The sequence below is a fragment of the Myodes glareolus genome, chromosome 7 (genome assembly GCF_982192425.1).
Source record: "Myodes glareolus chromosome 7, mMyoGla1.1, whole genome shotgun sequence".
NCBI classification, from domain to species: Eukaryota; Metazoa; Chordata; class Mammalia; order Rodentia; family Cricetidae; genus Myodes; species Myodes glareolus.
In genome coordinates, this window is record NC_142032.1 from 84,761,876 (window position 1) to 84,775,525 (window position 13,650).

At 46.3% G+C, this 13,650-nt stretch overlaps 1 protein-coding gene across 1 annotated transcript in view; it reads right to left on the reverse strand.

Moving 5' to 3' along the window:
• LOC125417046 (acyl-coenzyme A synthetase ACSM2, mitochondrial-like) overlaps positions 1 to 12,245 on the reverse strand; it is a 32,356-nt gene extending 20,111 nt beyond the window's left edge. Inside the window, exons 1-6 of the mRNA XM_048460270.3 lie at positions 12,085 to 12,245; positions 10,193 to 10,380; positions 5,724 to 5,934; positions 5,282 to 5,489; positions 3,107 to 3,250; positions 660 to 816 (exon numbers count right to left, since the gene is read on the reverse strand). Of these exons, the coding sequence (XP_048316227.3) occupies positions 660 to 816; positions 3,107 to 3,250; positions 5,282 to 5,489; positions 5,724 to 5,934; positions 10,193 to 10,380; positions 12,085 to 12,235 (1,059 nt within the window). The 5' untranslated portion in view covers positions 12,236 to 12,245. The remainder of the gene's footprint in view (positions 1 to 659; positions 817 to 3,106; positions 3,251 to 5,281; positions 5,490 to 5,723; positions 5,935 to 10,192; positions 10,381 to 12,084) is intronic.
• Between the last annotated feature and the right edge of the window lie 1,405 nt (positions 12,246 to 13,650).

The following is a 13,650-nucleotide window of genomic DNA, read 5'->3' on the forward strand; positions in this document are numbered from 1 at the left end:
CCATCTCTCCCTCCTCTGAGGCTATAGCAAGAAGGTGATCGCCTATAAGTCAGCATGAGGGCCCCCATTAAGCAGGCAACTCCTCCAGCACCTTGATCATCTTTGAATCCTCCCTCAGAGGCATGGGAAGCATCGGCTATGAGAGCTTCCCAGTCTGTGGCATTTCTGGGTAGTAGCCTAAGCTGACCGAGGCAGTGTCTGACCCAAGTGAATTCTTTTCAAACTGTACACTAGAATAGTGGCATTCCATACTTTTTAACCATCATCTTGTGTTACACTGCAAAGGAAGAAGAAAATAGGATACACTCTTACGTAGACACATGCATGTACACAGATGCCCATGCATACATGTACGTATGCACACATGTGTGTGAGGGAAATGACAGCAGAAGAAGTGCCTCTTAGCTGAGAGAACAACCACCTAGTCCCATCTTTTGAGCACATGCCACTCATTGATGCCTGTGTCCACCTCTGTTCCTAGACCATGAGCTTTGTTAGGTGGGTGCAAATTTGCATCTTGCTTCCTGCTGTCCATTGCTCATTCATGTGGCTGGGATTTTAGCCGAAGTTTTCCTATGAATTGAAATCAACTGCCATGACCTGGAGTGGGTAGACCCCGAGCTTACTCTGACTAACCAATGTGGATGGCTCTCTCTTACCTTTAGAACAGTCTGTGGGTCAAACTTTGGCAAAAAATAGATAAATGTGCATGCTCCCAGTGTCCAGGGTTCCAGAAATGAAGCTATAATGTTCACTATCCAGCCCGTGTCTGAGATGGTCCATACTGTGTCAGAGACATCCATGCCTGTCCAGGAGCTGAGAACACAGAACACAGGCACACAGAGCTGAGTGCACACTGATCGGTGTGGTCCTTGAGGGGCTGTGGGGGGAAGGGTGAGGTGTGGGCATGTCGTGTGTGTGTGTGAAGGGGTGGCAGCACTTTTGAAAACGTGACCCTAGAAGACACAATGTAGCAGATAACTGGGTTTTGCTCTTACTTTATTTCCAATACTAGGACAGTGACTGACAAGTGAAATCACCCAGGAAAAGCTTACTAACAAAAGGCATCAAAGTAAACAATCGTGTGTGTGTGTGTGTGTGTGTGTGTATGTGCACGTGTGTGTGTGTGTGTGCACATGTGTGTGCAGGCATAGGCATGCATGGAGTGTGCAGATGTCTTTATCTCTTCCTTTCCACCTTAGTTTTTAAACAGTGTCCCTCACTGACCCAGGAGCTTACTGATTGGCTAGACTGGCTGACCAATGTGCTTCAGGGAGCCCCTGCTGGCTCTGCTCCTCCAGTGCTGGGGTGACATGTATGCACCACCACACTTGGCTGGGGGATCCTCAGACTTATGCAAGCACTTTGCCCACAAAACCATCTCCTCAGCCTCCAAGTCAACATGCTAACAGTCACGCCACGTTCGAAGCTTGGCGGAGGAGGCCCTTTTGCCATTTGATTCTCTTTGCTCCAAGCGTCATGGACTGCCCAAGCACAGCTGCAGTTTACAGGAAAAAACTTATTTCCATTCTCTCTTCAGGGCAGAATAAGAAGCATCAAACTGGGGTCAAAGCAAAGATGTTGTAGGGTAGACAGGAAGAACTTCTTGCAACTGGGAGTGTGTTATGGGATTCCCCTCTGTATGCTGTGACTATGTTTTATTACCATTGGTGAATGAGTAAAGCTGTTTCAGCCAATAGCTTAGCAGAGCAAAGTCAGGTGGGAAATCTGAACAGGGATATATAGAGAGAGTAGGCAGAGTCAAAGAGACGCCGTGTAGTTGCCAAAGGGTCTGAGCAATTGGGAAACTAGTGAGCAGTCTCTGCCTGCAGGAGTACATTGCTATGTGCTTGCATGCTCACACATATACTGAAGGTGATTGATCTCTTTAGGAAAGTAAGCATATTGGGACTGATTTGGGATGGCAGGTGAAAAGTAGTGCCTTAGTTTTAAAAGTAATTTCAAAATTGTACCTTAGTTCCACTCATGTATTAAGTTATTTTGTGTGCAATTGTGTGCATGTGAAGACAATGTGTGTTCAAGGGAAGACAGCACACACACACGTGTGTGTATATATATATGTCTGTTGAGGCCAGAGGTGAACATCAGGTGTTGTCCTCAGGTCCTGTCTACCTTGATTTTTGAAATGAGGTTTTTCACTGCCTGCCTTGGGGTTTTTCAATCCAGCTGAACTTGTCAGCCTGTGAGTCTCAGGAGCTCACCAATTGCCACCTCCAGGATTTAGCATTACAAATTCAGGTCACCAAACTCTACTTTTTAAACTTTTTAAAGGCATAAATGTCCTACCTCCAAGCCAACAGTACCAGCAAACTAAATTAGTCTAAATTAGGAGTGAGGAGTACAGCCCCGTAAAACCCTTGTCACACAAGCTTGGGGGCTTGAGTGTGGTAGGTCACCCAACTCTCTTCTTTAAATGTGGATTCTGGGGACCACATTCAAGCCCCCTTCCTTGTGTGACAAGGCTTTTATGAGGCTTTACTCCACACTTATAATTTAATAAGTTTTTTAACATTAAAATATTTCCAATTTTGATAATAACACGATCATTGCAGTAAAAATCTATGGGAAAAGAGCACAGAGGTCTTCAATTATTAGTTCATGAAGACCTTGGCACTGTACCCTCTGGTTCCACAGGTCATATTTACCCAGTAATGAAATTGGTGCTGGCTTGAAGCCTGTGTTCTAGAAACGCCGGTAACTCTGTTTACTTCATTCCACTGATAACACTTTTCATAGAAATCAATTTGAAAAGTAATTTGTGGTTGACAAAAAAAGATGTCCTCCTGGAATCTGGGTATCATTAAAGCAAATTGCCAGGACCCCAAAGATAAGGCAGAGTGTCTGGGAAGAGGACGCCTGCACCTGCTGCTATTTTCCGCCCTACTAGTGTGGTGTGAAACAAGGAAGAGGGCTTGAGACCTTGTGTTGTCTGAAACAGAGGCACCACTCTGAAGAGTTCCCAACATTGAAGACTTGACCTTTTAGCCTCCCTTCTCAAGTTGTCTTTCTAGAAGCCTCCAGGGCAAGTAGGACCCAACTTCAGTATCATCATTCTGAGTCTATAGAGGAAAAAGGCTCAGCTTACTCAGCGTCCATCTTGGCCTTGATGCCCAGGCTGGAATGGGAGTGCTCTGCCATCTTGGGAGGGCCACTGGTTCCACTAGTGAAGTAGATGGCAGTTGGCTCATGGCTTCCAGTCTCCACACAGTGATGAGTGCTGGATGCATCCCTACAAGGACCAGAAAGTCAGTATCTCGGAGCTGGCCTGGATTCTGTGACTCAGCATCCCTCACTAGCCCTCAGGCTGACAAGGGCAAGTCAGAGGATTTGTGTCTGAAGGGAAGGTCTCGAGTGGTAAAGTTCCTGCATCCCGGAGCGAGTCAGGGTTAGCATTTGTTAACTATGTAAGTATGTACAAGCTACTTTACTTCTGTGAGTCTCACTTTCAACATCTGTGAAATGGGCACAACACAACCTATCTCAGAGAGTGTAGTGGGAAAATTAACTCTACTACACAGAAAGAGAGAGAACATACTTAGCTGGGACTGAATGTTACTTGTGCTGTGCTTGGCCCCAGCATGATGGTAGAAGCACAGACGGTGAGCAGTTAGTTTTCCAAGAGATTAAAAAATTTTATTTTATGTCTACAAGTGTTTTTCCTGCGTGTGTGTGTGCGTGTGTATGCATGACATGTATATGTTTCCTGTGGAGGTCAGACAAGGACATTGTACTCCCTGAAACTAGAGTGATTTACGGTTGTAAACTGCCATGTAGGTGCTAGGGATCAAACCCAGGTCCTTTGGAAGAGCAGTCAATCTCTCCAGCATCCTACAAGGTTTCTTGACACCCACTTTTATTCTCTGTAATAACCCGCAAGTCTCTTAGAATTTTGAATTTGAATCTTTCAAAACTTTATTTTATTTTATTGTTTATTTTCATGGACATTATTTTAAAGATCATGGCAGGAGAAAGAAAAAAAAACAACTTTATGGTCTCCCTCAGTGTTTCCTAAGGCACATGCTTCTAATGGAAGAATTTTAGACGTGCAGCAAGAATCCCATTTATTCAGTCAGTCTTGCTATGAAATTCTGGAAAGATCATTATTCCAGAAGGACCACTATTTCGGAAGGACTACTATTCTAGAAGAACCACTATTCTAAAAGGACCACTGTTCTAGAAGGATCACTATTCCAGAAGGACCACTATTCCGGAAGGACCACTATTCCAGAAGGACCACTATTCCGGAAGGATCACTGTTCTGGAAGAACCACTATTCTGGAAGGGCACTATCCTGGAAACTATATTTAGAGATATGGAATGCGGGAAGAAGAGACTGGAAGTCAGTGCACCAGGCATCTCTTCGATGCTGCCTTTCATTTCTTCTATGACTGTGGTGAATCGTACTGGATGCCTTTCAGCCCCATGCAGATCAATAGCATGTTGTTGTTTCTAGCATATGCAAGTGATTCACCTTAATGCCAGGATGTATTTGTGTGTGTGTGTGTGTGTGTGTGTGTGTGTGTGTGTGTACCTGTGTAATGTGTGCAGTTGTATGTGCCTAGCTAATGTATTTGTGTGCGCATGCATGTTTATATTATATATATGTGCCTGTGTGTGTGGGGAGGTAGTCATGTGAGTATGTGCCAAGTAAACATCTGTATGTGAACTTTCAAAGACCAAAGCAGAGCGTCAGGTGGCTCCCTTTACTGCTTCCTGTGTTATTTCCTTGAATCTCCGTGAACCAGAATCTTAGCTTTTTGACTAGGCGAGGCTGACCTGTGAACTCTTGGGATCTGCTTGTCCTCACCTCCTAATGCAAGAGTTACAGGCATGTGCAGTCATGCTGGCATTTTGCATGAGTGCTGGGGACTTGAACTCAGGTCCTCATACTTGTACTACAAGTGCTCTTACCCTCTTACCCATTGAGCCATGTTCTCAACCCTCAGTCTCCCGGGGTTCTCTTTTTTAAAATGTGTCCATGGCATGGGACTCTGGCCTGCAAGTGTAAGAGCCCAGAAGTGTGTGGTAGACAATGGCCCTTACAACCATCAACAAATGAAGTTGAAAGTATTTGCTAATCCTTTGTTAGAAAATCCTGGGGGCATTCTATCTCCTTCTCAGAAGGTTTCTGCATACCCAGCCCCATCCACCTTGGAGATGATTAAATTCTTGCATTTGCTTTTCTTTCTTCATGGTCTCACTCTCCTTAGCCTTGATTTCCACTTTGGGTGAGAACCTGGCTAAGGCAGGAGATACTCACTTCAGCAGTCCCTTGAAGTTCAGCCATCCTTCTCGCCTTTTTTCAGACACCAGCAACTTAATTTTCAGAAAAGGGCAGTCAGGGGCCACGGTGTCCACTTCCTGGGCCACTTCATCGCCAGCCACAATGGCCCTGGCATTGGATGACTGCAATCTGTAGAGTATGTCTGTGGATTTCATCTGGATGGTTCCAGGCATGAAGACAAGGCCTGGAGAAGACAAACAGTTGAAAGGAATTGTCTTCTTCCACAGAGAAGGGCTTTGAACATCCACAGGGTCCAGCAGGGAAGGACAGGTGGGATGTGAGGACCAATAGGGAGTAAGGGAGTAAGGACAGCATGTTCTATTGCTGGAAAGGTTCTTTGGGGAGAGAAAGCTGCATTTCTCTGCCTTCCATTCCCTTTGCAAGAGAGAGTGCCCAGCCTGTGTGGGCAGTTACTAACCAGTTCGTATGCAGCCCAGGGTTACCAGCCACCACTCTGGGACTTGGGAAAGAACCACTGCCACTCGGTCCCCACGCTGTAGGCCACAGGCCCCCGAGAGGACATTGGCTGCCTGTTGGCTGAGTTCACTCAGTTCTCGGAAGTTCCACTTCAGCTCTTCCCCGCTGCCACTCACCCACCACAGGGCTGGGCGAGGAGGTCTCTTGCCAGCCTGACAAATGAGAAGGCCTGGTGAGAAGACACCGTGGGGACACAGCAAACAGAACAAATTGCAAGTCTAGGGGTAGGCTTGTTGATCCCAGGACATCCACACACTATTGCAAAGTGTTGAAAAACCTTCAAAACTTTGATTTAAGCGAGGGCTAGGTCTAGCAACACTATATTAAAACAGAGACTTTTAGTATGCATGCTTCAAAAATAACAGTTAAAACCCAATCTATATTACTGTGATAGATAATTTTGATTGCTAGCTGGATTGGCTTGAGGAAGCCTAGGAGGTGAGCAAAGTGCCACAGGCATTATACAGTCAGAGCACACAGACATAGACAGACTCACAGGACTATGATCTGGTGGAGAACTCAATTTGCAAAGCTTCGAGAGCACGCGTCTTTTGGATAGTCACTGTCAGTTCTGTAGGAATCTGGTGAAATCATGATATTTCTCTCTTCCGTAATGGGATTTATCCCAAAACATCCCAGCAGTGTATAAATCATTCTTTAAGCCGGGCTCTTCCTGTACTGGCAACTGTATACCTTTCTCCATGCCTCAGGGCCCTGGTGTGGAAGCATTCACTCAGTCAAACCTTTGTTCCCATAGTCAAATCCACATAAAGCCAGTCCTCCACTATTAACCTTATTGACAGGACTTAGTGACAGGAAAGGAGCCCTGGGCAGGAGGCACTGAACAGAGAGACAGTGTGTCTAATCTAACTGATAAACAGGTCCGGGTGGCCCTGAATTCTCTAACAGCCAACTCAGGAGAGTGTAACCTACTGTCCTTTGCTCTACCCTAACAAGCTATTAATATTCTGTGCTTACCTTCACCTTTTATGTGACACAAGGTCTTAATCTAGAAAATTAACTGTTTGTACCTTTACCCCTAAGATATACAGGAAAGAACCTTGAGTCACTAAACCAGCCCCAGAGAAAGAAATTTCTTCTCACCTGGGTGCCAGCAGATACAGCACCAGGATGCTTAGCCTGGGGGCGGGGAGACAAGCTCCTTCCTAATGTTCTCACAGCCAGGCCCCTTCTGACATCTAAGGTGCCTACCGTGGCAGTCTTTTATCCATCCTGTTAGTCCTAAGAAATGCATGCTTGATATTACTGCTGTTTACCAGAAAGTTGTTAACTGTCTGTGTGGGTACATAAACTGGAAACCTTGTGGGATACGAAGTGCAATGAAGAACGAGGAGGATCACCAAAAGGGGGAACGTCAAGAGAACATTAGAGAGAACACAGGCAGCGTAAATGGGACACGATGAAAAGATTTATGTGGCCTAATTTATTTCGTTTACTCTCAGACCTTATTAGTTACATTCTTGGCTGCTATAGCAATCCTGAATCCTGAGAGTTTTCGTGGGGCTTAACCCCAATATAAACCTTGACGTATGCCTGTGCATTTCCAGAGATGATCGGATGGTGTGGGCTCTGATCTAACCAATGGATCAATGGCTTGATGGATTCATAATGTGACATAGTGTAAATCAAGAAGAGGGTCCTGGGTAGAGGAAGTTATTTGGGAGGCATCCTTGCAGGTAGATCTTCCCTCCAACCTCGAATTCTTATCATTGGAGTCAGTATTTCCCCCTTGATTACTATTAGTTTCCAGTTTTCTGGTTTCTTTAACTAGTTCTTTCATGGATTTCAAATTGAAAGATGTAGTAGAAAGACTTTTCCTCAGTAGTCCTAAGAGAAATAACTTAAAAAAATATCAAGAAGCTAGCTGAGGGGACCACTCACTCAGGAAAGTGTTGGCCATGGAAACTCTAGGGCCCGAGTTCCATCTCAGAACACACGTTAACCAAAACCAGTCCTGGTGACACACACTTGCCATTCATGCACTGGGGAAGCAGAGGCAGGCAGATGCCTGAGGCTTGCTGTCCAGTCAGTCTAAGGTACTTGATGAGCTCCCGGTCAGTGAAAGACCTTGCCTCAAAAACCAGAGTGATGGAGCTGAGGAAGGGCAACTGAGCTTAACCTCTAGCTTCCATGTGCACTATCACAGATCAACATGTACACATATGTGCTTTAGTACATGCAAACATACCTACAGGCTTAGAAAAAGATACTCTTTGTGTTGTTAACATCACCCTTGCTACACAGTTCCTTCCTCTGGATTGAAACACTCTCTTGTGGATGGCGAGGCTCAGACCCCCGGGAACTAACAAAACAATGAAGTCCAAGTCCGCAAGATGTGCCAGGCATGTGAATCTTCTACAGGCCAGTCCAGGTTGTTACATGAGTGGCGAACAGCTGCTGGGGCTGCTGTTGCCTGCCAGTTGCTCCAGGAGCATCACTGATACACAGAGAAGAGGAGGGCTTCTCAGAGGCACACATATCCTTGAGTTCCTCATGATCCTGCAACTCCTAACCCACACCCCTTAATTAACTGTTACAGGCTCATTGCTTCACCAGTCTTGACCTGGATCATATCAGCCCTTTGGTCTGCCATTACACTGTTTGTCTGTTTCCAGGAAGAGCCACACAACAGCCTTCTACCTTGTCCCATCTTCAGCATAGAGAATGATGCAATCTCCAGGCTAAGGTCGTGTCACAGGGCCAGGACCTCAGAACAGCACTGTCACAGCTCCCTCTGTGTAGTCCTGTTTGATGCCCCTGCCAGCCTTTCTCCTGCCTTAGCCCGTGGGATCTTGGTCCATCCTCTAGAAGCGTATTTCAGGTGGAGGCAGGTGGTGGGCAGGTAGCAAATGAAACTCAGGGTTGGACAAGGAACTTGGAAGTGTCTGCCTCCCCTCCCTCTCCATCTCTTACGCTGAAGCCCTTTATTCCCTGCTGGGTGGGCATCTCACTTGCACACTTGGGCGTCAGAGACATGTGGCTTAGCTTTCTGAGAAGACTGGCTCAGTCTTGAGTTGCTGCTGATTTCCTCCTGTAATCTGTGCTAATCAGACTGGCTATCACTGTGATAAACACCTTAATATTTCTCTTAGCTCCAGGGTTCAGAGGCTTTGACCATTATTGCTTGGACCCATTACTCTGAGCACGTGGTGAGGCAGGGCATCATGACAGGGTGATGGGGCTACTCACTTTGTGACAGACAGAAGGCAAAGAGAGAAGCAGAGACCACAGGCTAAGCAAAGGCCCTCAAGTTATGTTCCCAGTGACCGAATTCATCTCGTTCCACCATTTAAAGCCATCACTTCCCAAACCATTGCCCCCAGCTGGAGACCAAGTGTTTAAACTGAGCCCATTAGGGCACTACACCGGCAGTCCGTAGCAAGTTCACCCATCCCATCTACGCCCAGCCCACTGCTCTTTATTTCATGCTGGGAAGAAGTCACACTGGAGAGTGTGTTTGGGGTTACTAGGTTCTTCACCATGTCCCATGTGACTTCGGCCTTCTTTTTTTAAAAAAAATATTTGGAATAGCATGTATTAGTTATACACGATCATAAGTTTTATTATAATATTTCATATATGTGCACAATGCATTTCAATCCTATTCCTCCTCCTACCATCCTCTTCTGTCGCCCTCCTACCATTTCCCATGTTTCTTGATAGATTTCTTCCTCCCAGCTGGAGGTGGGTATGGTATGTGGGTACGTGTGTGTGTGTGTGCATGTGTCTGTGTATGTGTGCATGTGTCTCTGTGTATGTGTGTGCCTGTGTGTCCCAGTAGGTTGTATTAGTGTTGCTTCTAGGAGCATGGGAACGCTTTGTTTATAGGATCGTGGACACATTTCTAATGGCTACACTACTGAACAAAATGTCTCTCTGTCCCTCTTTAACCTTTAACTGCATATGAATCCTCTGGGAGGAGGGGGGCCCTCTGAGCTTCTCCCTACTCCATGAAATCTATTACAGCTAATTATTAGCTGCTGTGAGATCAAGCGTAACAGCCATCTCGTGCCCAGAGATGACATTTCACACCCCCACCTTCTATGTTCTTTCTGTCCCTTCTCCCATAGGTTCTTCCTGAACCTCCGAGGAGATGATAGAAATGTCCTCTTAATGGAGCATTCGATAATCCCTGCTTCTCAGCCCCCTGGCCAGCTGTGAGTCTCTGCAGCCACACTGTCAACTGCATGCAATGCTTCTTTGACAGAACCCCAGAACTCTTCTCCCTTTCTTTCTCCCAAGTCACCCTTCACAGCTTCAAAGAAGATGAACATGCAGCTCACAGCTCCTTCTGCTGTCTGAGATGTAATAAGCAACCTGCCAACCCCAAGTGAATGAACTGATAAGTGAATGAAGTCCATCCAGCTGTGCCATTCTCTCTCCCGTTACCTTCTCCATGTTGGCCCAGTGGTCTATCACATCGCTAGCGAAGTTGAACTTGGCTGGTACTTCTTTCTGGTTGCCCCACTGTATGGGTATTAGTTTCTTGCTATTAGTTTGGAATGTACGAATGGACATCTGAGTACCCCAGAGGGTGCAATGTCTTGGAATTTTCCATAGCCAATGCATGGTCGGAGCTGCGAAGAAAAGAGATGCAGGTGAACGCTTCCCTACTAGACTGTGAGACCATCAGCTAGCGAAGAGGGTTGTTTGGTTGTATTTGTGAGTGGACTGAACTGACACTGAGTGCCTGGTTCAGACTTCTCTGTGTACTACTCCCCTATGGCACCGCCCTCCAGCTCCTGCAGCAGTGGATTTCCAATCCCAGGTAACATACTATTTTATCTTAAAGTATGAATGCTGAACCATTTTGTGGCTCCCTGTAGTTGGGTTACGACTTCTCAGTGCAGTGTGGAGGGAGAGTTTATATTCATAAAAGTCACGTAGACTTCGGCTTGGTAGTGAGATACACTCTGGTTAATAGGATGAGTATGGGTTGGTCAGATTTGCATTTACACCCCCACCATGTGTGTGTGTGTGTGCATGTGTGTGTGTGTGTCTGTGCACTGTATACATGTGCATACACAGGTGTGCACACGAGTATGCCCGTGAATGCGTGCAGAGGTCAGAGGAAGATACCGAGTAACCTTCTCTATGTCCCCCATGACAGGGTATCTAATTGCATCTAGAACCTGCCATTTCCCAGGTAGGCTTGCTGGCCAGAATGCCCCAGTGATCCTTTGGCCTCTGATCCCCAAGCACTGGGCTCACACAGACCCAGGTTTTTACAGGCCTGCTCGGCTTCTGAACGTGGATTCTCATGCTACTGCTGTGAGTGCTCTTACCCACTGTGCCATCTCCCTAGTTCCGTTTCTGGGACTTCCCATGAGAACTAGAGCTCTCAGAGGAGCACTAACCTTCTTCCTGGGTCTTAGAGTGATGCCATAAGGAACTCACCTAAGCCCAACCTGGCCATTTCCAACCTTTCATTATTCTTCAGCTAAGTTTGGTAGGCACACCCTAGATCTATGTTTAGAAGGAAACATGTATATATTTGAAAGCGGTGGAATGCTCGGGATGCTTGGTAGTGCACCAACTGTTGACTAATACATTAACTTTGGAGTTAGTTTTGATCGACGTACCTGAAACTGTACACTGCAGAATCTAACATAAACAACAACTTGCAGAATTATAGCTGTTGTTATTATTGCTTTCAGCTTTATTAGCTCCAGGGAAAGATGCTCTAAGGCTTTATGCACTGGTCTTTGAAGTCTGTCCTGTGCTCTTGCATGAGATTGCAGAATTTTAAACCTGATGACCTTTGAGTCAGAGAATCCAGCCAATCTATCCCCTTGGCTGGATTCCCAGCCCCCTTGATCTAGGCAGAGGCCTTGAGAATGCTTGTCTGTGGCACTTCCATGTTCTCTCCTGTATTCTCAAAGATGAGGTGAGAGTTTCCCTTCCAGGCTTGGCCAGCCATACCTAGTGCTTTCCTGGTTGCTGGTGTCTCCCTTTCGATGGCTGACTGCTCCTTATTTTCTGGCCTCACTTCTTCATATAAGCATGTACTCCTTCACCCCAGAAACCTCTTAGTTTCTGTCTGTGCTTCTGCCCAGCTCTCTAGCTCTCCACTTTTGGTTTGCTGAAAGCCCCTTTCCTCTATCCAATGTTGTATTCCTATTAAGACCCTGTGACATTCCCTTTATGGCTCCTAGGAGTCTTAAGTTCTTGTCTTCCATGGGGAGTTTTCACCCTCCCTCACAACTGTTACTTCTCATGACTGGTGAGAGTCATCATGGTGCATGTGCCCCCCACCTCTTGCCTCTTGCAGGAACACTTACTTGCCAAGCTGCTTCTGGAACTCCCTCTGGAGGTAGCTTGGTCTACTTCCCTCTTGGGAAAAAGTTCCAGAGCTCCTGCAGCCCTGGAGGAGAGAATAGCACTGAAGCAGATGGTTTGCAGATCAAATCCTCCGAGGGCTCTGCTAATCATTAATGGTGCATAACTGGGCGATGCTACTCCTCCCAGTAAAGTTTGTGTGCAGTGCAGTTTTTGAGTCTGTGCAGGGTGACTCTTTAACCCAAGGGGTCAAAATGAGGTCTATTCTCATGTTTGACAGCAAGCCTTTTCTCTTACCAGGAAGAGAAGGGAATTTCAGAGGCTCTACACACTGTCTTGCTGCCTTTAATCTTCTCGTTTGTTTGGTTTCCACCAAGGGTCTCTTTCCCTGTTCTGGCTGTGACACTGCCCATTCATTGTGACAGCTTGGATCCAGGCCTCTTGTTAATAACTTACAAGTGTGTCTCTAGACTGGATCTCTCTCCTGAGTGTTCATCTATTTGATGGCTCTACTTGGCTATCTAACAGGTTTTTAAGAGTAGATGCAGATAGTTCCAGGCATTCTAGTCCTGAACCATCCACTGTATCAGTGGCCTTTACAAAAGGATGGTCACCCTGTTGCTCCCACTCTCCCTGCATGAAATCTCAGGCTTCCAACCCCTTACGCCTAGACCTGGGGAATCTAACAGTTCTGCCTTCCAGCTGTGACTGCAATCTGCCTCACTCTCTTCAGTGTTCCAAACCACCATTTTCTATCTGTTTTAGGGTTACCAGCACTGTGCTGAAACACCGTGACCAAACGCAAGTTGGGGGAAGAAAGGGTTTATTTGACTTACACTTCCACATTGTCGTCCATCATTGAAGAAAGCAGCACAGGAACTCAAACAAGGCAGGAACCAGGAAGTAGGCACTGATGCAGAGGTCATGGAGGAGTGCTGGTTAGTGTCTTGCTCAATCTGCTTTCTTGCAGACCCCAGAACCACAAGCCCACAGATAGTACCACTCACAGTGGGCTGGACCCTCCTCCATCAATCACTAATTAAGAAATTGCCCGGCAGCTGGATTTTATGGAGGGATTTTCTCAACTGAGGGTCCTTCCTTTCAGTTTACTCTAGTTTGTGTCAAGTTGACGTAAAACTAGTCAGCATACTGTCCAGAGGAGCATTTTTGTGCTCTCTTTCCCTTTCTTCTTGCTTCTGCCCTTGACCCTTGAAATCTGTTCCCAGAATGAGCCTGACTTAACTCAGTCAGACCGTGGAGCCTTCTGAGTAAAATATCAGGTCCTTGCTTGCCGTTATCTACAAGGTCGACCACAAAGACTTCCCAGGGCTCTTCCTCCCACTTCCCCAGTCCAGTCAATGGGCCTCTTTGCCATCCTGTCTCCATGCCAGACACACTCCGGCCTCAGGACCTTTGCGAATATTATTCTCTCTGCCTAAAATCCTCCTCCCTAACATTCAGATGACCTCCTGGCATCACATCCTTTCTGAAAGTCGTCTGTGCTGGCTAGATTTTTGTCAACTTGACAAAGCAAGATTCATCTGGGAAGAGGGGATCTCAACTGAAAA